Source organism: Trichomycterus rosablanca, chromosome 11 (genome assembly GCF_030014385.1).
Source record: "Trichomycterus rosablanca isolate fTriRos1 chromosome 11, fTriRos1.hap1, whole genome shotgun sequence".
Lineage (NCBI taxonomy): Eukaryota > Metazoa > Chordata > Actinopteri > Siluriformes > Trichomycteridae > Trichomycterus > Trichomycterus rosablanca.
In genome coordinates this window covers 23,643,980-23,668,855 of record NC_085998.1, presented here as the reverse complement: position 1 = coordinate 23,668,855, position 24,876 = coordinate 23,643,980, and the positions used below count along the sequence as shown (strand labels likewise).

Genomic DNA, 24,876 nt, shown 5'->3' with positions numbered 1-24,876 from the left:
GACATTTTTATTGCAGTGCCACCCTCTCAGTGCTGGTCCCAAGCCCGGATAAAAATAGTAGGGTTGTGTCTGGAAGTGCGTCCGGTGAAAAAGCTTTGTCAAGTCTGGTATGCGGACCAGATCCCCTGTGGCAACCCCTATATACAAGATCAGCTAAAAGAAAAATAAATTATTTCATAAAGATGATAACGTCTGAGACTAGTAAAGGAAACTTTTTAATTTGTATTCTTGTATTCCAGGATGTTGTGTGTGTATATATATTTAGAAAAAGTCCTGTGGTATCTGGTAGCAGGACATTATGAGCACTGAATTGTGGTGGATTGTCCTACAATGCATTCTGGGATCATTTCTTTCTTAGGTTAACAATGCACACATGCCCGGCCGTCCACATAATTTTGGCGAAAACAAGATTTGTTGGACCAGTCAACCTTTTCTTATTGCTCCATTTCCATAGCATGCTTACTAGGGATGTCCCGATCCGATCTCACAGATCAGGATCGGGGCCAATCAAGGCATTTTTAACTGATCGGAAATCGGCTTTACTAATGCCGATCATAACCCGATCTTTTGTTTTACGTCAGCATGTCCGCTGTGTGGAAATACTTTAAATTGGAAAGTGAAACGAGTCCAACAGCGGTGTAATGTCTGCAATGCGAGCGTTTCACGAGGCGGTAGGAGCAGAGCTGCGTTCATTACTGTAGAATTTTACTATTTATATGGTGTGTGAGTCGAGGATCACTCCGGTTTACAAAACAATAACTTTTAATCCGAGTATGAAAACTTCAGGACCATAACATACAGCTTTTACAAGTTTACGTGTTACAAGACTGAACGACATCTCAGTATCAAGCACTCTGATTGGCTTAGTTATGTAACCGAGTAAATTTTTAGTGTATCACTGCATTAAACAGAATTATGTTCTTTGAATATAAAGTTCAAAGTGAAACTGTAATTATCTCACTTCATTTTTACTACAATGCTGCACTAAGTTTGTTTACTTTTATTTTGTAAAAGAACATTAAGCAATAGCTTGGATGCAGGCAATTTTTTTCCTACAGCACTGCAGAGCTATTCAGTTGTTAAACATGTACATTGGATTAATTTGAATAACTGTAATGTACTTGAAGTGTGCACTGTGTAAACAGTGTTATCTAGTTCTTATCTAGACAATATCTAGAAAATACAAGTATCGGTTTGAGAATCGGTATCGGATCGGGATCAAAATTAAAGATCGGTATCGGGAACAAAAAAACGTGATCGGGACATCCCTACTGCTTACCCATTAAATGTGTCACCTGTGACACTTCTCCTCAAGACAGAACTCAACACTTTGAGACGGTCTCCCTTTACGTTTGCTGTACATTTTATTCTGCTGTGTAAGACAGCCTGCCACACTTATCTTGAAGCAAGCAAGCTAGACTCACTTTCATCTGGAGGAATAGCCACCTGTGCCCTATTTTCAGCCCTATTTTCCACCCTCTTTTGAGCCTTGCCATAAAACATTGATAGGTTTATGTTCTAAACTAAAAAAAATACATTCATAATTTCAAAAACGCAAGCATAATTTTTCTATTCATATATCAATCTGTTTAGGTCTCTTGTGTAATTAGTTCAAAAATATTCAGGTGTCAGTAACTAGAGAATACACTGGCTCCATTCCATTGTTGCACAATGTTGCTGTTTGGCAACATACTTAATTTATTGAATAAAAAGACAATAATTTTATATAAACTAGATTTGCAAGATGAAAACATCATAATTTACCACATATTATTTAAGTATTTTTTAAGTGCTGCAAATATATGCATAATTGATACAATCATTGCAGTGTAAGGAGCCCTTCTGCAAGTGACTCAAACTCATCAGAGTTATGCCGTCCAAGTACATAACTAGTTAAAACAATGCCCCACCTTTCATGCAAGGGCAAATCAAGGTTTAAGTTTATTTTTAAATATCCGAAAGTTGCAAAGGAATGGTATGTTGCCATATGTAACACAGTGCAGTAAAGGGTTAAAGCTGGACAGAAGTAAGCATGAGCACTTTAACTGGTCTGTAACTATTAAGCCCCATACACAAGATGATTCAAAGCACTGTGTGTTGTGACACATTCACCATTATCACCAGTATTAAAACTATCTGCAATTTGAGCCAAACAGTATCAGACACCATAGTGTTTTGACAGTTATGCCAAATACCATACAGATTTCCAAAGCTTCTACACTGTATGTGCTGGAGATATGTTTGTGCGTGACTTTATTGCTGTGTTTCTGAAGTAGGTTCTTTTTAAAAAGATTTATCTGGATCTGTTCATACATGCTCTGACAACTTAAAGCTGGATAAAACAAACATGAAGTTTCAGGAAGGAATCCTGGTTAATTTCATTAGTGGAGTTACATTTCTTTAAATAATTTGATAAATAAACAGACATCAGATCTACAGAGTCATGCCAAAAATACTTTAACTTTTTGTGCTCAGTTTAAGGTACAATTATTGTGCACTGCAACCCTGCATGTATGTAAGAGGCTGGCATATTTGTCAAAATGCAGTTTATATGCCATTTTAATGGCATCAATTGTAGAACTTTGTAGTTCTACAATTACTGACTGTAGTCCATCTGTTTCTCTACATATTTTTTTAGCCTGCTTTCACCCTGTTCTTCAGTGGTCATTTTTCAATGGTCAGGTATTATTTGGGTGTTGGATCATTCTCAGCACTGCAGTGACAATGACATGGTGGTGGTGTGTTAGTGTGTGTTGTGCTGGTATGAGTGGATCAATTTTTAAATACCGTGTCCACTCACTGTCCACTCTATTAGACACTCCTACCTAGTTGGTCCACCTTGTAGATGTAAAGTCAGAGACGATCCCTCATCTATTGCTGGTGTTTGAGTTGGTCATCTTCTTGACCAGAGGTCACTAACAGGCGGACCGCGGTCCGGGTCCGGACCCAGAAGCTGTCCCATACGGACCCGGACCTACAGCCAAAACAGAAAGTTAGGATTTGAAACCTGACGGAGCGCTTCTATTTTAACCGGCGCAGCTTTTGTAGTCTTTACGGTAGCGGTTTAGCGGATGAGAACCAATCACGTGACACCACGAACCAACTGATACAGTGTAAGATTCTTTCTATTTTTATTGCTGCTTTCCTTGAGGTCTTACCATAAAGTTACCTGTGAACAGTTAGCACTAATCTAACTTTTAGTATTTGGCTGCCCAATATTCAAAGAATTCCCATCCCATTCATAAAATACAGAAATGAAATAACTGATGAGTCAGTTTTGGAGAAATTGACTCATCACCATGATGGATACTTGCATCCACCGTCTCCCCATTATTTTCTACAACATTTTACGTTTTTGTGTTTCAAAATAAATACATAAATACAAAGGTAGGTTTGGCTGCCCAGCACAAAGAAATAGCCACTATGAACAGCCCAATATTCTAAGAGTTCCCCTCTCTACTCTTATAATCTATCACTCTTCATTCACTATACTTAAAGGTGTGACCTGCACTAATACATGTTGTCTTAAACATAGCTCCCATCTAGCACCTGTTTTGTGTAGATGTACAGTGTATCACAAAAGTGAGTACACCCCTCACATTTCTGCAAATATTTCATTATATCTTTTCATGGGACAACACTATAGACATAAAACTTGGATATAACTTAGAGTAGTCAGTGTACAACTTGTATAGCAGTGTAGATTTACTGTCTTCTGAAAATAACTTAACACACAGCCATTAATGTCTAAATAGCTGGCAACATAAGTGAGTACACCCCACAGTGAACATGTCCAAATTGTGCCCAAAGTGTCAATATTTTGTGTGACCACCATTATTATCCAGCACTGCCTTAACCCTCCTGGGCATGGAATTCACCAGAGCTGCACAGGTTGCTACTGGAATCCTCTTCCACTCCTCCATGATGACATCACGGAGCTGGTGGATGTTAGACACCTTGAACTCCTCCACCTTCCACTTGAGGATGCGCCACAGGTGCTCAATTGGGTTTAGTCCATCACCTTTACCTTCAGCTTCCTCAGCAAGGCAGTTGTCATCTTGGAGGTTGTGTTTGGGGTCGTTATCCTGTTGGAAAACTGCCATGAGGCCCAGTTTTCAAAGGTAGGGGATCATGCTCTGTTTCAGAATGTCACAGTACATGTTGGAATTCATGTTTCCCTCAATGAACCGCAGCTCCCCAGTGCCAGCAACACTCATGCAGCCCAAGACCATGATGCTACCACCACCATGCTTGACTGTAGGCAAGATACAGTTGTCTTGGTACTTCTCACCAGGGCGCCGCCACACATGCCGGACACCATCTGAGCCAAACAAGTTTATCTTGGTCTCGTCAGACCACAGGGCATTCCAGTAATCCATGTTCTTGGACTGCTTGTCTTCAGCAAACTGTTTGCGGGCTTTCTTGTGCGTCAGCTTCCTTCTGGGATGACGACCATGCAGACCGAGTTGATGCAGTGTGCGGCGTATGGTCTGAGCACTGACAGGCTGACCTCCCACGTCTTCAACCTCTGCAGCAATGCTGGCAGCACTCATGTGTCTATTTTTTAAAGCCAACCTCTGGATATGACGCCGAACACGTGGACTCAACTTCTTTGGTCGACCCTGGCGAAGCCTGTTCCGAGTGGAACCTGTCCTGGAAAACCGCTGTATGACCTTGGCCACCATGCTGTAGCTCAGTTTCAGGGTGTTAGCAATCTTCTTATAGCCCAGGCCATCTTTGTGGAGAGCAACAATTTTATTTCTCACATCCTCAGAGAGTTCTTTGCCATGAGGTGCCATGTTGAATATCCAGTGGCCAGTATGAGAGAATTGTACCCAAAACACCAAATTTAACAGCCCTGCTCCCCATTTACACCTGGGACCTTGACACATGACACCAGGGAGGGACAACGACACATTTGGGCACAATTTGGACATGTTCACTGTGGGGTGTACTCACTTATGTTGCCAGCTATTTAGACATTAATGGCTGTGTGTTGAGTTATTTTCAGAAGACAGTAAATCTACACTGCTATACAAGCTGTACACTGACTACTCTAAGTTATATCCAAGTTTCATGTCTATAGTGTTATCCCATGAAAAGATATAATGAAATATTTGCAGAAATGTGAGGGGTGTACTCACTTTTGTGATACACTGTATATCCTGTTGTTTTGGTTGTTTAATAGAATGTTTAAAGCCAATCCCCTGCATGTTAATTGCATATTTATTCAATAATGATGAGTAATGTAAAATCTGCAAGGAATGCTAAGTATAGTAGACAGAGTAGAAAATTTAAACCCAGTTTAGATTATTTTATGGCACCATGGCATGTTTTCAGCTCTGACCCATGTAAAGAACTTTGCTTGCAAATCACAAGTTTTTGTAGGTGCTGTTTTGCTGTTTAAATTGGTTAAACCATACATAAACTTCAGACACTAGTCTGTTTTTATCTTGCTTGTCTTTAAGAGAGCTTTGAGGTCTTTATTTGAGTTCTGCTCCTCAATCTTGTTTGGCCTACTCTGAACTCCAAGACTCACCAAGGTTTCAGTTTACTTGTAGACGGGCCCCTGGAGGAGCTCCCTAAACAAACACAAAACCCTCACAGATCATCTAACCAAACTCTTGATGGATATCAACCTCTGTGCCTGATTTGTTTATGCTTTCCAGGTGAAGCGTTCATTTTCTTAAGTCTTCTCCATTTTCTATTTTATGTTTTCTCTCGTTGTTTTAATGCTCTTTCTGGAGAAGCAGCGAGCAATTTCTTAAACGGAATGGCGTATGGTTTCTTCTGCTGATCATTATCTCTAAATGTTCTGCATGAGAATGGTTCAGATAGAACACAGCGTAGAATTAGTTTGTTGCTTTTGGGTTAGGCTGTTTAGATGTATTTTAAGAAAGGGAGAAGCAAGTTTGAAACCAGTTTTTCAGATATAGATTTAGAGTTGTCATTGTTTTGATTTATTATATTCATATTATTAATATAACCCCAAATCAGAAAAATGGGACAGTATAAAAAATAGAAATTAAAAAAATGGAGTGTTTCTTACATTTGCTTTGACTGCAGACAGTATGAACCCAAGATATTTCATGTTTTGTCTCACTCACTCACTTTCTTAACCGCTTGTCCAATTAGGGTCACGGGGTGCTGGAGCCTATCCCAGCTTTTCAGTAGGCGCAAGGCACACAGTAACACCCTGGACGGGGTGCCAGTCCATCGCAGGGCAGACACACTTACACACCCATACATACACACCCATTCACCTAGAGGGCAATTCAGTGTCTTCAATTAACCTGACTGCATGTTTTTGGACTGTGGAAGGAAACCGGAGCTCCTGGAGGAAACCCACGCAGACACAGGGAGAACATTCAAACTTTGCACAGAAAGGACCCCGACTGCCCCGCCTGGGGATCAAACCCAGGACCTTCTTTCTGTGAGGCGACAGTGCTACCCACCGAGCCCATGTTTTGTACGGTCAACTTAATTTCATTTGTTCATATACATCAATTTCTACATTTCTGTCCTGCAACACATTCTAAAAAAGTTGGGATGGTAAAGCAACTGTACAAGCTTGCCATTGTTGCATTTTTCATTTCAAAATCCACACATTCTCTATTGGGGACAGGTGAGGACTGCAGGCAGGTCAATTATCCATTTTTGTTCCAAATCATGATTACAATCACCTGTTGACATCATCTGCTTGAAATTACATCATTCTTTCTGTTTGTCTGTCTAGCCCTAAATTGCCCCTGTTCCAACTTTTTGGATGTGTTGCAGGCCTGAAATGCATGTATTTATACAGTATTAACAAATATTATAAGGTTGGCCAGACAAAACATAAGATGTCTTGGGTTCATACAGTCTGCAATGAATTTTGAATGCTGTACATTATGGCTACAAATTTTTTGATGGTTTTATCACATAACATGGCAGCATAGTGGAGCCGTATGTAATTCTAGACTTCAGTTAATGTGTTTGTGTAGTTTTGATTCACTCCAAACACTTGACTTTCTATTTATACCATAATTTGAATGATTAAATTAATTGCCTAACAGTTAACTGCTAAAATAAACAGCAATGAGACAGACAGTTTTCCTACCTGTAGTGAGACAAATTCTGCTTTGTGTCCATAATATTTTTTAAACTTATTTATGGATATTTAATTAATCAGTTAATATAGCAGAACACTCAAGTGGCACAGCTGTAAAATATGTTAAACCCACAAAGTTCGAATCTCGGTTTTGCTATCAGCTGGCTGGGTTGTGTGTCTGTAAGGGGCTGGACAATAGGTTTTCTCAAAATCGCCGCAATGATGGCCTCTGCTGGCTGATCGATGGCGACAAACTGAAGAAATGCTTTGATGCCTGATTACTGCTTACCTCTTTATCCAGGGCAAAACAACTGCACTGGGCAGGGTAGCCCCACAACACCCAATGGCATTCATCACTAAACATTTTATCTTCATTTGAATGGCAGTTTAGGTATCCTCTGCCAATACCCCTCAAGCAAGAGGCTGACTTCAGCACTCACTTGGCAGAAACAACTAGTTTGGCTTTGTTAAAGGGCTTGGCAGATAATTTAGGGGCACTACATCTTGTTTTTCATCTTTAACCCTGATGTTCTGTTAGGGGTCTTTAGGAACTCTGGTCTCTTTCACCATCTTGATGTGGATTGACTTAATAAATCCTAAAGGTTTTGCTGTCTTTTTAAACACTGTATTCATACTTGGATAGGAAATAAAAAAGTGAAAATCTATTCTTAAAATGCTCTTCAACACAATTTTGTATTTAATTACAGTTTTACTGGTTTAACAATAAATGTGACTCATAAAATAGCCTTAATCATAAAATAACTTATTACTGCAGTGTGACTATAGTTATGTTTGTCTGTGTAATTACAAGACTGATAAATATAGGCCCTATTTTCTCTGCAGCTATATGAATAAGGTCCCAATAACATGCAAGATATGAAATTACTATTTAGAGGGGAGGTGGTAAATTAGTCTTGCTAGACTGACACAAAATTGGAAGCTGCTCAAAAAGGCAGGAGTGAGCTTGTATAATTGTCACCTGGTGTAAATATTGCAGATATCTTTTTGAGGACCTACCAAGCGGAAAGACAAAGTAATCAATTGCAAAGCAGCATTAGGGTGTTTGAAGTGGATTTAATTAATTGGATTTTAATCAAATCTTTCATCTCAATGAAGAGGTCATTTTCATCACCAGGTAGTTTCAAACAAACATAAAATGTGGATGTGCCATTTAAATGAACTAACCTAAGCTCCACAACTATGAACCAGTTACATCAAAAATTCAAATTGGAATTATTGGAAGCTAATTTTATTTTTATCAGCCACTTTTTCCTGGTCAGTGTAGGATGGTGCAGGACTTTGGACACCTTCCCCTAGCCAATCATGTCTGTGTAAATCAAGCCAAGCACTAACTGACACTTCTGGGAATCTGACTTACGATTTAGTACAACTGTAAGTGGTTTGGGACACATACAAAAGTATCTTTTATGTACTTGTGGTGTTCTGCCAAAAATGCTCTTTGTTTATGTTTTTAGTTATAAAATAAAATAAAAAATGTACACAAAAAATTATACACAAAAAATAGGTGGTTTTACTCCAGAAGTGATCAACAGGTGTGTGTGCACGCTTATGCTTAAAGTATGCTTAAAGGAAAGGAGAAGCAAGCTTGAGAAGGAAGGTTCCTTAAAACCCACATAATTCATTCTTCCCTAAATTGATTACTGAGAAGAGCAAAGAGGTAATTCATTTTAGCAGGGGCAGTCACTGGAAAATAACAGGTCTCCTTATTGCATAATTATGTGGTATTGCACCTGTATAGGCTGTGGATGCCTTAAGGTAGTAGTATCATGTCATTATGTGATTGTGTCGTCTGTTTGTGGGATAAGTTATTACAGAAAGTGCTACAGTAGAAAGGTTGTCAAGCCAAAAATATCTTTCCGATAAGGGTCATTCCTTGTATTTATTAAGTAAATTTAAGTAAATAAACAATACAATTGTCTAAACATCTTACTGAAATAATTAACACTTTCAAATACTAAACACAATGTTTTTTACCCCCCAAAATAAAATGACTGTATACATACTGTTTTTATCTCTTAGATACCAGAGATAAAATCTCTTAGGTACGTTCTGATTTAGTGATGGATATATGAGGTTTAATCATATGTAATATATGTCTTTCAATACTGTTTAAAAGGTTTGCTTAAGTCCCTCTAAACCTTGGATTTTTTTTCTTAATGAGTTTTATTTTATTGCTAATTATAAGGGTTTTTCACACGTCCCTCAGGCTGCTGTCCACCCTGTTATTTCTTACTACTGTCTCTTAAAATGAAGAGCTGTTTTGCATACTGACATAATTTCCTGGCATTCACATGATCTTTTTAGAGGGAAAACAACTGTGGAAGATGAGTGGCTAACTCCTCATTTTAATGTTGTTTTTTCCACATTTTATCCTAAAAGTCTTATATGGTCAACCATAACATGTCCACCCTGTTATGGGATATATGAGAAAAAGCAATACAATTTGATCATTTAAAAAATAATCATACTAAAAAGCAGAGAATTCTTTGTCTGAATTCACTTTTATGCTAGCATGATTTTGCTCACTTGCTAGCTAATGGCTAATTTTATGTCTCTTATGGTCCACCCTGTTACGACCTAATACGTAACAGGCTGGATGTCACAGTGTATATGAGGTTCATGTGTAATTTAGCTTGACCAATATTAGTTTGAAAAAGTGTAACATGTCCTTTTTATAATAAAACATGAAAAACAAATTAAAACAGTGTTTCATTTTCAAAAAGTTTCATAAATGTGTGTGTAAAATTGGGAAAGACGTGTAACCCCTCTCTAAATTTTGCCTTAACAATTTATAGGCAGTAGGGTGACAGACATCAGTATTTACCAGTAGATAACAGGACTTTTATAATAATAATATAAACAATAACTGTAATAATAATAAAATTAGCTTCTTTTATCTAACATAACTGTAATAATTGAGGGTAATTACTGTTTTAGCATTTTACAGTACAGCCAAAAATATAATATCAAATAATGCAATACTGTGCTGCTAGAAAACCTTAAAAAAATTCTTATTTAGACCTGTTTAGGCAAAATTTTTGGAATATGAACAATTACTGACTGTAGTCCATCTGTTTGTCTAATTTTTTTAGCCTGCTTTCACCCTGTTCTTTAATGGTCAGGACCCCCACAGAACCACCACAGAGTAGGTATTATTTAGGTGGTGGATCATTCTCAGCACTGCTCACCACATGGTGGTGGTGTGTTAGTGTGTGTTGTGCTAGTATGAGTGGATCTAAAACAGCAGCGCTGCTGGAGTTTTAAATACCATGTTCACTCACTGTCCACTCTATTAGACACTCCTACCTAGTTGGTCCACCTTGTAGATGTAAAGTCAGAGACGATCGATATCTATTGCTGCTGTTTGAGTTGGTCATCTTCTAGACCTTCATCAGTGGTCCCAGGACGCTGCCCACGGGGTGCTGTTGGCTGTATATTTTCGGTTGCTGGGCTATTCTCAGTCCAGCAGTGACAGTGAGGTGTTTAAAAACTCCATCAGCATTGCTGTGTCTTATCCACTCATACCAGCACAACACACACTAACACACCACCACCATGTCAGTGTCACTGCAGTGCTGAGAATGATCCACCACCCAAATAATACCTACTCTGTGGTGGTCCTGGGAGAGTCCTGACCATCGACGAACAGCATGAAAGGGGGCTAACAAAACATGCAGAGAAACAGATCGACTACAGTCAGTAATTGTAGAACTACAAAGTGCTTCTGTATGGTAAGTGGAGCCGATAAAATGGACAGTGATTGTAGAAACAAGGAGGTGGTTTTAATGTTATGGCTGATCAGTGTATATAATGTCAACATCCCTAAAAAGACACAAGTTCAATGTCATTAATGAAAAGCCCAGTGTAAAACCTGTCAGGGTACAGTTGACTCTGATTAATGTACTTGAGCCATACCTTTCAGAATATTATGTTGTGTGGGACCAATGCGTCATTATCAAATACTAAAGCATCTTATTGGTCTGTTTTGGTTATTGTCTTCTTTCACTGTACAGCATCTTGTTTGTAAACAGCCAATAAATCTAACAGCTGTTTACATGAATACTAGGCTGTAATTGCCAACGTTTGCAGGTCCTTTTACCTTAAATTACATCGAACTCAAAATCGTCCAGCAGTCTAAATGGAAAGCTCTGATTTATTACTTTAGAAAATGCGTTTATAAAGCTTTTCCAATGGCAGTGTGCTAAACATGCATTGATTGTATTAAGCATGCTTTTATTTAGAATTTTGCAAAGCTGTTTGCCTATTGAAATACAATCCATTTTGCTAAACAGTTCTGTGACAGTTTTGAGTCTTTTATTAACTGTTGCAACCAAGGACGGACAATTTACAGTCCAGTTCTGTGAACTTTAGTGGCCTACATTTTTGCAGCTAAGTAGTTGTTGCTCCTAGATGTTTTCAGTTTACGTAAATGATACATTTATATGAAGATTCATACATTTACACTATATTGCCAAAAGTATTCACTCACCCATCCAAATCATTAAATTCAGGTGTTCCAATCACTTCCATGGCCACAGCACCTAGCACCTTGGCATGCAGACTGCCTCTACAAACATTTGTGAAAGAATGGGTCGCTCTCAGGAGCTCACTGAGTTCCAGCGAGGTTCCGTGGTAGGATTCCACCTGTGCAACAAGTCCAGTCGTGAAATTTCCTCATCACTAAATATTCCACAGTCAACTGTCAGTGGTATTAAGTGGAAGCGATTGGGAATGACAGCAACTCCACCACGAAGTGGTAGGCCACGTGAAATGACAGAGCGGGGTCAGCGGATGCTGAGGTGCATAGTGCACAGAGGTCTGTGTCAATCTCTACAGACCTCCAAACTTCATGTGGCCTTCAGATTAGCTCAAGAACAGTGTGTAGAGAGCTTCATGGAATGGGTTTCCATGGCCGAGCAGCTGCATCCAAGCCTTACATCACCAAGCGCAATGCAAAATGTCGGATGCAGTGGTGTAAAGTATGCCGCCACTGGGCTCTAGAGCAGTGGAGACGTGTTCTCAGGAGTGACGAATCACGCTTCTCTGTCTGGCAATCCAATGGACGAGTCTGGGTTTGGCGGTTGCCAGGAGAACGGTACTTGTCTGACTGCATTGTGCCAAGTGTAAAGTTTGGTGGAGGGGGGATTATGGTGGGGGGTTGCTTTTCAGGAGTTGGGCTTGGCCCCTTAGTTCCAGTGAAAGGAACTCATGCTTCATCATACCAAGAGATTTTGGACAGTTTCATGCTCCTTCCTTTTCCAACATGACTGCGTACCAGTGCACAAATGTCCATAAAGGCATGGATGAGCGAAGAACTTGACTGGCCTGCGTAGAGTCCTGACCTCAACCCGATAGAACACCTTTGGGATGAATTAGAGCGGAGACTGCGAGCCAGGCCTTCTCGTCCAACATCAGTGTCTGACCTTACAAATGCGCTTCTGGAAGAATGGTCAAAAATGACCATAAACACACTCCTAAACCTTGTGGAAAGCCTTCCCAGAAGAGTTGAAGCTGTTATAGCTGCAAAAGGTGGGCCGACATCATATTAAACACTATGGATTAAAAATAGGATGTCACTCAAGTTGTTCAAATGCGTGTGAAGGTAGACGAGCGAATACTTTTGGCAAAGTAGTGTAGATGAAGATTGCCTCTTTGTAGATTTTATTTTAAGCGTATGTTAAATGTTGTGACTGAAATAGCCAAACCCAATTATACTAGAGACCATGAAAAAGGAAACGCTTATTCCACCTACTTTTTTGGTCATGTAGTGAATAGTGCATGTAGTGAATGGTGTAGTGTATAACAGATTATTGTCTTTTCAATGTTTCTAGAGCTCTCTTTATCTTGCTGTTAACATGGCAATGCAATAATAATGACTAAAGCTTATAATGTAATGACAGCAAACAGGCATTAATAAAAAAAAAGAACATTTAATCTTGCTTGGCCCTGCATTCCTTTTTCTTAATAGAGCTCAATTACTCGCCTCATTGTATGCTCTGATGAGAGAAAAGATGTGCTGACGTGACTCTATAGAATAACTGGCCAAGCTGCTTCTTTCAGCACAAATCCCTCCAAAGCCCCGATTTGGGTTTGGTGTTACCATTTGTCTTTGCTTTACTAAATCACCATGAAATTTCCCTGAAGCTTGTAGTGACAACCAGTGCCAGCCTGTTTCCTCTCGAAAGGGAGAAAAAGAAACAATATAACCCAAAAGTCTTAAACTAGAGTTAGCAATAATAAGACTTCCTGGTGAAATGAAGAATACCTTTTTAAAAGCATTGCATTTCTGATGCAGCTGTTTTAGGACTTTTCCCATATCTCACAAAACTAAGTCTGTTATTTTTTCTTTTCCTTGGAGGACAAATCCTCATATAGATCTACTAGTTACCAGGTAGTTGCCAGGTGAATTTGATCTACTCATAAGAAGTTTATACATTTGTAGAGGGTATTACAAATATGACTATATCAAAAACTATTTGTCCTATCAAAAACATTAAAAAACATTTGCATTAAATTTGAAAAAAGGAGCAAAGCAAAAAAAGAGAAGCAATTTTATTAGTGGTTTTAGATGTTTGGCCCCCACTGAATATGCCTTAAGGTGGAGAGTGCTTACCGTCAAAATGTTTCAGGGTCATATACACTGTAACACTTAAATGTGAATTTGACAGGCCGCTCAGGTGGCGCAGCGGTAAAACACACACTGAACACCAAAGCTGGGATCTCTAATACATCGTATCGAGTCTCAGCTCTGCCAGCCAGCTTGGCTGAGCGGCCATATGAACAACGATTTGGCCTGTTGTTCATAGGGGCGGGACTAAGTTGGATAGGGTTTCTCTCCCTCAAAACTAATGCAATTACAACCTCTGCTGGCTGATTGATGGCGCCTGAACAGAGATGAAAAGTGCATTGAACAGGGTGTGTCTCTCCGTACGCAGTGCTGATTTGTATGCACACTCGTCAAAGTGCAGGTGGAAAAATGCATACGGCCTGCTACCCACGTGTCGGAGGGGGCGTGGGTAAGCTTTGTTCTCCTTAACCAGAGTGGGGGTCGGCATGATGCAATTGGGCTAAATCGGGAGAAAAAGGGAGAAAATGCATAAACAAAATACAAAAAAAAATGTGAATTTGACATTTAGTTTTTAACTTAACAAAATACTTAGATAGTGTTACATGGGTTTTCCAAAGTTCCAAGCCCGTGTGGCTGTATTTATCACAGTAGCTTGATGATTCTATTGCAATGCTATTTGAGGACTTGAATGTCACGCTCATTCAACACACAGAGTGGGAGTTCTCCAGATTCTCTGAATCTTTTTACAATATTATGTATGGTAGATTGTAAAAGATCTACAATATGTTCTTTATTACAATTCATTCTCTAAGTTTGGTACAGATTGGTGAGTCATGACCTGTCTTTAACTGAGCTTCTGGTGTATTCTCATTTTATAATTAATCATGATATCCTCACCTGTTACCAATTTAACTGTTTATTGTGGAATGTTTCAAATGGTGTAACTTGAATATTCTAGAAACTTTTGACTCTTATTTTGCCCATCTCTTAACTGTTGTTCATTGTGTTATAGGCATCAACCTCAAAATGTGTTTATATTTAAAAAAATACAAGCAACTTATAGATAGATAAAAGAATGAACATATTACAGATTTTACAAAATGTCCTTTTGTTCTTTAAAATGTATTTTAAACAAGTGGCTCAATGGTGCAGTGGGTGCCGCACAGCAACATGGGTCCTAAGAAAGTGGGTAATTACACTAAATTACCCATGGATATGCGTCATTGCATGTATTACTAGGTGTGTGCTACCCTGTGATAAATTGCTGCCTTCCCTAATCCAAGGTGTGTTCCCTGGTTTTGTCTTAAATATACTCCACTCATCTAGTACAAATAAATGTACATTTGTTATGCCACTGACTTGCAGTGTGACCTCATGTTTAATGTATGGTGTTGGGGTGGCACAGTGGCTCAGTGGGTAGCACTGTCGCCTCACAGCAAGAAGGTCCTGGGTTTGATCCCCAGGTGGGGCGGTCCGTTGTTTGAAATTAAACCTCAGATTTTTTAATTTATCGGATACCACTCCTGGATGACAAAGCAATGGTAAAAACTAGCCTACAAAAAAAAAAAGGAAATGGTTGCCATGGTGACAATCTGCATCACTATAATGATACAAAGCAGTGGCTTTGATTTAGAGTTGAACATACACCGATCAGCCATAACATTAAAACCACCTACTTGTTTCTACACTCACTGTCCATTTTATCAGCTCCACTTACCATATAGAAGCACTTTGTGGTTCTACAATTACTGACTGTAGTCCATCTGTTTCTCTGCATGCTTTTTTAGCCTGCTTTCACCCTGTTCTTCAATGGTCAGGACCACCACAGAGTATGTATTATTTAGGTGGTGAATGATTCACAGCACTGCAGTGACAATGACATGGTGGTGGTGTGTTATGTGTGTTGTGCTGGTATGAGTGGATAAGACACAGCAATGCTGATGGAGTTTTTAAACACCTCACTGTCACTGCTGGATTGAGAATAGTCCACCAACCAAAAACATCCAGCCAACAGCACCCCGTGGGCAGCGTCCTGTGACCACTGATGAAGGTCTAGAAGATGACCAACTCAAACAGCAGCAATAGATGACCGATCATCTCTGACTTTACATCTACAATAAGGACCAACTAGGTAGGAGTGTCTAATAGAGTGGACAGTGAGTGGACACGATATTTAAAAACTCCAGCAGCGCTGCTGTGTCTGATCCACTCATACCAGCACAACACACTAACACACCACAGTAATACCTACTCTGTGGTGGTCCTGCAGGGGTCCTGACCATTGAAGAACAGGGTGAAAGCAGGCTAATAAAGTATGTAGAGAAATAGATAGACTACAGTCAGTAATTGTAGAAGTACAAAGTGCTCCTATATGGTAAGTGAAGCTGATAAAATGGACAGTGAGTGTAGAAACAAGGAGGTGGTTTTAATGTTATGGTTAATCAGTGCATGTTCAGCTATTTTAAACAGACAAATATTGACCAAAGCTGAGATAATCAGTCATGTAGATGGTGTTTGATTCTTTGTTAACTTTGCTCTGATTGTAGACACCCTGCAGCAGTTTTAAATGTAAATTAATACAGTCACAGTGAGGGAAAACCAGGGAAGGCATATTTAACCATTTGTTATTTATTATTCTTTTAGTTCATGTATCTACTACAAATGTGCAGAGTATTTTGACTTTGTTCTTATAAATACAGCAATTAATGCAGTTTATTGGGGGAAAGTATGTGGGTATACTTGTTATTGTATTTATATACACAACCCTTTTTTGCATTTCTCCCAGTTTTCCTCCCAGTCTAGTCTTATCCAATTACTCGATTGCATTACGCTTCCTCTCTATCGATGCTAATCTCTACTCCTGATTGAGGAGAGCGAGACTGACACACGCCCCCTTTGACACGTGCACAGTAGCCGACTGCATCTTTTCACCTGCGAGTTCATATGCGGATCAGCTTTGTGTACGGACAGCCACACCCTGATCAGCATTATCCCCCGACTCTGTGCAGGTGCCATCAACCAGCCAGCAGAGAATGTAATTGCATCAGTTATGAGGTCCCAGCTCCGGCTCCCACCCTGTATGAACAACAGCCAATCATTGTTCATGTAGCTGCCCAGCCTGCCCGTAGTTTGATATGTCAGCTCTAGTGCTTGCATGTTTTACTGCTGCGCCACCTGAGCAGCTAAACAACCCTTTTTAACTGTGAGTTCTCATTACATTTCAGTGTCCTGATGTATTTACATCTGTGCCTCTTTTCTTCTTGTTCAGAGTCTTGTGTGTAGGATAGGGATGTAATGATGCACCACAGGACAGTTAATAACCAATTCAAAAAATTCCACAATTCAAATTGATTTGAATTGATATTCACTTTAAACAGCAGGGGGCACTGGCGCTATACACCTCGCCTGGTTGACGTCACTGGTGCTATATGCCTGGTTGCCAGATTTAGAGTTTTTCAGCCAAATTGTTTTGCATAGATTGTACCTACCTCAGAAATAAAAGGGCATTCTTTGTGTAGATGAATAAAAGATAATCACAAATACAGTATTTTATTTTATTTTTTAAGAGAAATAATAAAAGGAAACTTTGTCATCATTTGTCTTCAGTTTCAGTTTAACAAATTGGGAAAAAATCATATCGTGAATCGCATTGCATCATGGGTAGTTACATATAGTTAGTATCGTTACATCCCTAGTGTAGGAAGGGAGATGGTTACAGATATGGTTATTGTATTTTGTTCTGTGTGTAACTGTTGGTCTTGCTCCTTCAAAGTCAACATTGAAAAAATTGTGTGGTGCACATGTCTGTGAAAGATTACTAGTGGATTTATGAACATTTCACTGCTTTATTCTGGTCAGTGTTCTACAAGTTCTACCAGTAAACTCTGGGTACAGAGAATAAATACCCTGGACAGGGCACCAATCCATTCAAGTGCTTTAGCCATTCCCCCAAGAGATGCTGAATACTTGTTTTGTATCTGCACATCTGTATCTATTCCTCAAAGACTTCATCATAACTGTCTCAATAAGGTTTACTTAAGCTGTCTTTTAAAATATCTCCCTTCATTTATGCTTGTTTCTATCTGTTTTTTAGATGCAAAGGACAGATCAGTAAAAAGGTTTTCAGCTGATGGTGTTCTCAATTATACCACTTTACTGCTGAGCCCAGAAGATAACACACTGTATGTAGGTGCAAGAGAGACTCTGTTTGCACTTAACCTCAGCGATATCAGCAAGCCAGAACTGCAACGTAATGTAAGTATGTACATTTGTACATGTTCGTGCATGTTTGCTGACATGAAATTTTTTTGTGTGTACTGCATGCATATGTGTGCATTCTTATGGGGTAGACATTGTTTACTTGGGGTGTTGCTTTATACAAGCATTTCAGTTTAACAGATAAAGATCACTCAAAAAATTTTTCAGTTTACAGTTTCTTACAAATGCAATTTCACTTTCAGTCTCAGTACTACTACTACTAATAAAATACAACATTTTCAGAATAACAATTATTAAACTCTCTGTAATTTAAGTAAAACTATATTTATATTTACACATGTATGATCTTTTGACTTTGTACTTACACTGTATATGTATACATGACCACCTTCCTAATATTGTGTTGGTCCCCCTTTTGCTGCCAAAACAAACTGAGATACACGGTGTATTCTGACACCTTTTTGTCAGAACCAGCATTAACTTTTTCAGCAATCTGAGCTACAGTATATAGCTCGTCTGTTGAATCGGACCACACAGGCCAGCCTTCGCTCTGCACGTGCATCAGTGAGCCTTGGCCGCCCATGACCCTGTCGTCGGTTTATCACTGTTACTTCCTTGGACCATTTTTGATAGATACTGACTACTGCAGACCGGGAAACCCCTACAAGAGCTGCGGTTTTAGAGATGCTCTGACCCAGTCGTCTAGCCATCACAATTTGGCCCTTGTCAAACTCGCTCAAATCCTTATGCTTGTCCTGCTTCTAACACATCAACTTTGAGGATAAAATGTTCACTTGCTGCCTAATATATCTCACCCACTAACAGGTGCCATGATGAAGAGACAATCACTTCACTTGTCAGTGGATATTCACTTCACTTGTCAGTGGTCATAATGTTATGCCTAGTCGGCTATAAGCCTAAAGAAAAATACGTTAAAAACTAAGTGGGGAAATATATCTAATTAATGTAAATATGGGGTGCTCTGGTGAGCTGTCTTGTTTGCTAGCCCACCACCTTTAAAAAAATAAGCTTTCTTTTCTGACATTCCATCCCTCAAACACTGCCAGTTTTGTTTGTTAAGCCAAACACTTCATTTATTTAAAATAAATAAATATATAAAGTAAATGTGGTAAATGTGCTAGCCAATTTCCTAACTTGAATGCCATCAAATATCTATGGAGGAATGGGTAAAAACTAAACTATAATGCTGCAATTTAAACACGTTAGTTGTTTTCATACAACTGTGTATGGTTTTATTGTTAAAGAATCAAGTTTTGTGCTAGAACATTACACTTTCCTCTGTTCTACATATGTGCCTGGTTATTGGTGGTGACAAGAAATAGGATGCGGATACATCTTTGCATTCTGGGAGGATGTGTGCCTTTTAAATTTACCTGCGTTTGGGCGTATGTAAGGGTTGTGTCAGTTTAATTGGTCTTGAACTCCTCCATACTCCCTGAGCACGCTTGTTATTTGGCCATCTGTTTATACGCTCTTTAAGGGCAGCTTTAATGAGTTTGAGGAGTATGTTGGTGCACCAGATTAAAAGTGCAAGTACTAGTAATTAATTTTAGGGACTCATGAAATAGTTAAAGGTGCAAAATAAACTAAATGTCTGTTACATAGTTTGGTGTACTACCTCTTCGGTTAGTAATATTATGATGATATAAGGTTTTTTTTTTATTGAAATGTATGTTGCTCTTTGAAATGTTGCTCTATGAAAAGTTAAATCAGGGGTGTGGTTACTTATTCAACCCTGTTATTCTAGTTTTTTTAATGTTCTTTATTTTGAGAAATGTTACCCTTTTTCATGTTACTTCAATGTGAAATGTGAAAACGTGTAAATAAAGCTGAAAAAGATTTGGGGTTTTCATGTCAGACAGTGAGACTTTAAGAGAGGGATTTGTTTGTTTGTTTATTAGGATTTTAACATCATGTTTTACACTATGGTTTCATCCATGACAGGAACGGTAGTTACTCATTACACACAAGGTTCATCAGTTCACAAGTTTATATCAAACACAGTCTTGGACAATTTAGTGTCACCAATTCATCTTACTTGCATGTTGTTGGACTGTGGGAGGAAACTGGAGCACCCGGAGTAAACCCACACAGACACGCGGAGAACATGCACACTCCACACAAACTCCCCCAACTGGGGATCGAACCCAGGACCTTCTTGCTGTGAGGCGAATGTGCTACCCACTGTGCCACCCTTAAGAGAGGGAAAGAGAGACAAAGAGAGAGAGGTCATTTCCCTCTGTGGTTTGGCCACCAGTGTAGGTACTCTCAAAATCAAAACGTAAATAAACCATATTGGAGTGCAAGTATTGTGCAAATGAACAGATAAAATTCATATTAATTCATTTGTCGTCATTGCAATCATTTGTTGCAGTTCACATGGAGGACGCTGGAAAGTAAGCGAGAAGAGTGCAGCTTTAAGGGCAAAACCTTACATGTAAGTAATGCTAAAACAATAAAATCCTAATGCTAGTTGTAGCCTAGCAGCTAAGGTACTGGACAAGTTGCCGGTTTGAGCCCCACCACTGCCAGGTTGCCACCGTTTGGTCCTTGAGCAAGGCCCTTAAGCCCCAGTTGCTTAGATTGTGTACTGTCACAGCTATAAGTTGCTTTGTATAAGAGATTCTACTAAATGCTGAAAATGTAACTGTATAAAAGAAAATAACACAAAATATATTCAAATTCATATTAAATTAATAATTATGAATGATTTAATATCACACAGAATGTAAACCTGTTTAAAAGCTAGCTATGTTTGTTTGTTTATTAGGATTTTAACGTTTTACACTTTGGTTACTCATGGTTACTTGGTATTCATGACAGAAACGGTAATTACTCATTACACAAGGTTCATCAGTTCACAAGTTTAATGTCAAACACAGTCATGGACAATTTTGTATCTCCAATTCACTACACTTGCATGTTTTTGGACTGAGGCAGGAAACCGGAGCTCCCGGAGGAAACCCACACAGACACGGGGAGAACATGCAAACTCGACACATGACTTTCACATGTGTGCTATCTATTGCTTTCTTAAATAAATGTATATCAACATTCATAATTTTAAAGATGGTGGCTTGGCATTGTCTTCCTGAAATAAGCAATGATGTTCTTGAAAAATATTTTGTCTACATGGCACCATATGTTGTTCCAAAATACGTATGTACCTTCATAGACATCCAGGTTACCTAACACTCTTAAACCATGATGCTGACTGTTAAACTTTGTGTTGGTAGCAAACATGATGATCCTTTTCCTTTTCAACCCAGAGAACACAATGTCCACAGGGTTTTTTAGAATAAGGTTTTTATGATGTGCCGCCTGATTTTTGCCATGCACAAAGAGTTCTCAGTATTCTTTAAAATTTATATAAAATCAGGTAAATCTGTAAAACACGCTAGCACACCAGAGCTGGGATTTCGAATACATTGTATCGAATCTCAGCTCTGCCATCCAGCTGGGCTGGGCGGCCATATGAATAACAATTGGCTGTTGTTCACATGGTGGGATGAGTCGGACCAGGGTTTCTCATAACTGGTGCAATTACGACCTTTGCTGGCTGATTAATAGCGCCTGCACAGAGTTGGGGAATAATGCTAATCAGGGTGTGACTCTCCGTGCACAAGGCTGATCCGCATGTAAACTTGCCTCGTGCAGGTAAAAAGAGGCAGTCGGTACTGAGGATGTGTCAGTTGTGAAGCTCCTCAGTCAGCAGTGGAGGGTTGTATCGGTGGAGGTGAAGCGTAACGCAAAAAGTGTAATTGGATACAACTAGATTATGGGAGAAAATTGGGGGGGAAATCTGAGAAAAAGAGGGAAAAAATTATATCCTTAAATCATTCTATTCATGCAATGTTCTTAAACTGTTGGACTGTTAGCTGATGTAGTTTTTGCAAAGTAACCTTACCTATATCTGACTTGTGAACAAAAAGCTTTTTATTGGTGTTCCTTTGTACCCAGTAATGATGGCATCACCAGTGGTGACCAGTGTTTTTGAAAATTCCTGTCTCAACTTTTGGAATGTGTTTTTTATTTACTAAAATCAATAGAATTAAAAAGGTAAAACATTAATATCTTTTCTTTAAACTGTGTTTAATTAAATGCTTGCAAAACATTGTTAATTACTGCTTTCTGAATGAATTTGCATTTATTACCATGAATTGATAAACATTTCACATGCTACATTAACTCTCTCTCTTTCTTTTGCTCTACCAGACCGACTGTTTCAACTACATTAAGATTTTGCTCCGTGTTAATGCTACTCATCTGTATGTGTGTGGGACATATGCCTTCAGCCCTACTTGTGCATACATTGTAAGTGTTTCTGCAGCCCCGCACTGCAGGCCTAACTTTTCTTTTTTCTAGGCTTTCAGCAGACAGCACAGATGAATTATTTATGTAATTTCCTCAGTCAATCGAAATTTCCCTCAAAATGATCTGCTGTAGTGCAGCACCTGCATGCCTAAGCTCAGCTTAAATTTTTGAGAACAAATTTTAATTCTTGACCTACAAAAACTTTTTTCCCTAAAAAGTAGATAGCAGAGGTCATTTCTGATAGTTTGGCCTGGGTCCATCAGTTTCAGTTATATATGTACACCGATCAGGCATAAAATTATGACCACCTTCCTAATATTGTGTTGGTCCCCCTTTTGCTGTCCCATACACAACAACCTGTGATGCACTTTGTATTCTGACACCTTTATATCAGAACCAGCATTAACTTCTTCAGCAGTTTGAGCTACAGTAGCTCGTCTGTTGGCCTTTGCTCCCCACGTGCATTAATGAGCCTTGGCCACCCATGACCCTGCCGCTGGTTTACCACTTTTCCCTCCTTGGACCAATTTTGATAGATACTGACCACTGCAGACCAGGAACTCCCCACAAGAGCTGCTCTGACCCAGTCGTCTAGCCATTACAATTTGGCCCTTGTCAAACTCGCTCAAATCCTTACACTTGTCCATTTTTTCTGCTTCTAACACATCAACTTAAAGGATAAAATTTTTACTTGCTGCCTATTATATCCCACCCACTAACAGGTGCTGTGATGAAGAGACAATCAGTGTTATTCACTTCACCTTTCAGTGGTCATAACACAGATTCAGATTCAGATGTGTAGCAACAGTTTGTAAAAGGTCACACACTTTGTTTCAGTGTATAACAAGACAAGACTAGTGAAGACAGAAGACAAAGTGAAGTCAGGAGTGGCGGTACCTAATTTGGAAGCCAGGACTTATTGTACAAACTCAACATCTGACTCAATAATGTTGTTAAATAAAAGTGAATCTTTGCAACGACGTTTCAATATCTAATTAAAGCCTTTACAGAAAAGTGAAGACTATTAAAGCAGAATGCAGGAACCAACACCATAGTAATGCTTATGGTTTTGCTTATATTTACTGGGATGGTTAGTGCTACAAAACAAACTGTTTTTGAATCTACACTCTTGCTTTGGTACTCAAAAACCTTCAAGAGACCCAAAAAACTTCAAGCCCAATTCTGTGTTTTGACATGCTGAATTTAAAGAAATTCTGGTGATAGCAGAGTAAATGATGTCCTAGAGTTATTTCACATTACACCCCAACTTATTTCCTTCCTCCAGGCCTCTTATCAAAAGTCTTGGCCTAAACACATGCACACATGCAATCTGTGACGTAGTCTTAAGTCTGATTGCCTTTCCTCTAGATAATCACATCACTCCGAGACTCTCAGTTTAGATTATTCACATCCGTTACTATAAGACTCTCTGTTCACATCTAATTGGTTCTAATAATGAAAAGTGAACACAGGAAATGTTGACTTTGCCTTCGTAATGTGTGTGTATGTGTGTGTGTATTTGTTCCCAGGAAACAGCAGATTTTTCTCTGGTGCGCAGCGGGACGGGGGAGATTGTGACAGAGGATGGGCGAAATCGTTGCCCTTTTAATCCTGAATATAAGTCTACTGCCATTATAGCCGGTATGTTGTGCTAAATAAAGGATGTCAGTGACTAGGTACATTGAAACTGTTGTAAAATACAGTACATGGAAGACTCAAATAAATGTGGTTTGGGTCAACATTAAGGTTTAGATTATTTAAAATGTCTTAAAATGTTCTTTTGTAATGTGTAATTTGTATATAGTTATGCATGTATGTATGTATGTATGTGCAATCTAACTGTAACTCATCATTTGTCTGTAGATGGGGATCTGTATGCTGGCACTGTCAGTAACTTTCAAGGAAATGAACCTGTCATTTACAAGAGCCTCGGCCAGGGCTCTGCCTTAAAGACTGAAAACTCACTGAACTGGCTTCAAGGTAAGAGCCAAGGCCATCTGCTAATGCTCAAAGTCCCACTGGTCCCACCCTCTTCCTTTTTCAGAATGAGTGTATGTAATGTGTTTTTCATGCTGATGTTTTCATGCTCATGAAAACCTGAATGAAAATCCAAGAATGAAATAAATGACTACATAAATATGAATGTTTTCTTACTTGGCTGAGAAAAAGAAGACAGTTTGGGTGACAGAAACTTAATTAATTAAGTCAGGTATGACAACAGATATGTCTCTTAGTAAAAGACTTAGAATAAAGATTAGAAATAATAAAGAACACAACCCAAGTTACTGTCTGTGTGGAGACATTTACCCTGGTTTTCCATGGATTTCCACCAGGTACTTGCTTCTAAACTACTAATGGACCGCCTTATTGAAATTGCCCCTTTATGTGAGTTTGTGTGTGATCCCTTGTTATGATATAATATAAATATTGCAGTGTACAGTTTGTCTTTGCTCTTTCCACAGACCCAGCTTTTGTAGGCTCTGCATTCATCCAGGAGAGCCTTCCCAAAGGCAATGTGGTGGGTGACGATGATAAGATCTACTTCTTCTTTAGCGAGGCAGGGAAAGAATTTGATTTCTTCGACAGCACCATTGTGTCACGTATAGCTCGCGTGTGTAAGGTGAGGAACCATACGGGTGTGTTT

At 39.1% G+C, this 24,876-nt stretch overlaps 1 protein-coding gene across 1 annotated transcript in view; it reads left to right on the top strand.

Moving 5' to 3' along the window:
* The window catches only part of sema4ba (sema domain, immunoglobulin domain (Ig), transmembrane domain (TM) and short cytoplasmic domain, (semaphorin) 4Ba), an 80,169-nt gene that overhangs the window by 29,486 nt on the left and 25,807 nt on the right, over positions 1 to 24,876 (top strand). Inside the window, exons 3-8 of the mRNA XM_063004558.1 lie at positions 17,773 to 17,933; positions 20,293 to 20,355; positions 22,134 to 22,232; positions 23,762 to 23,873; positions 24,096 to 24,212; positions 24,695 to 24,852. Coding sequence (XP_062860628.1) covers positions 17,773 to 17,933; positions 20,293 to 20,355; positions 22,134 to 22,232; positions 23,762 to 23,873; positions 24,096 to 24,212; positions 24,695 to 24,852 — 710 coding nt within the window. The remainder of the gene's footprint in view (positions 1 to 17,772; positions 17,934 to 20,292; positions 20,356 to 22,133; positions 22,233 to 23,761; positions 23,874 to 24,095; positions 24,213 to 24,694; positions 24,853 to 24,876) is intronic.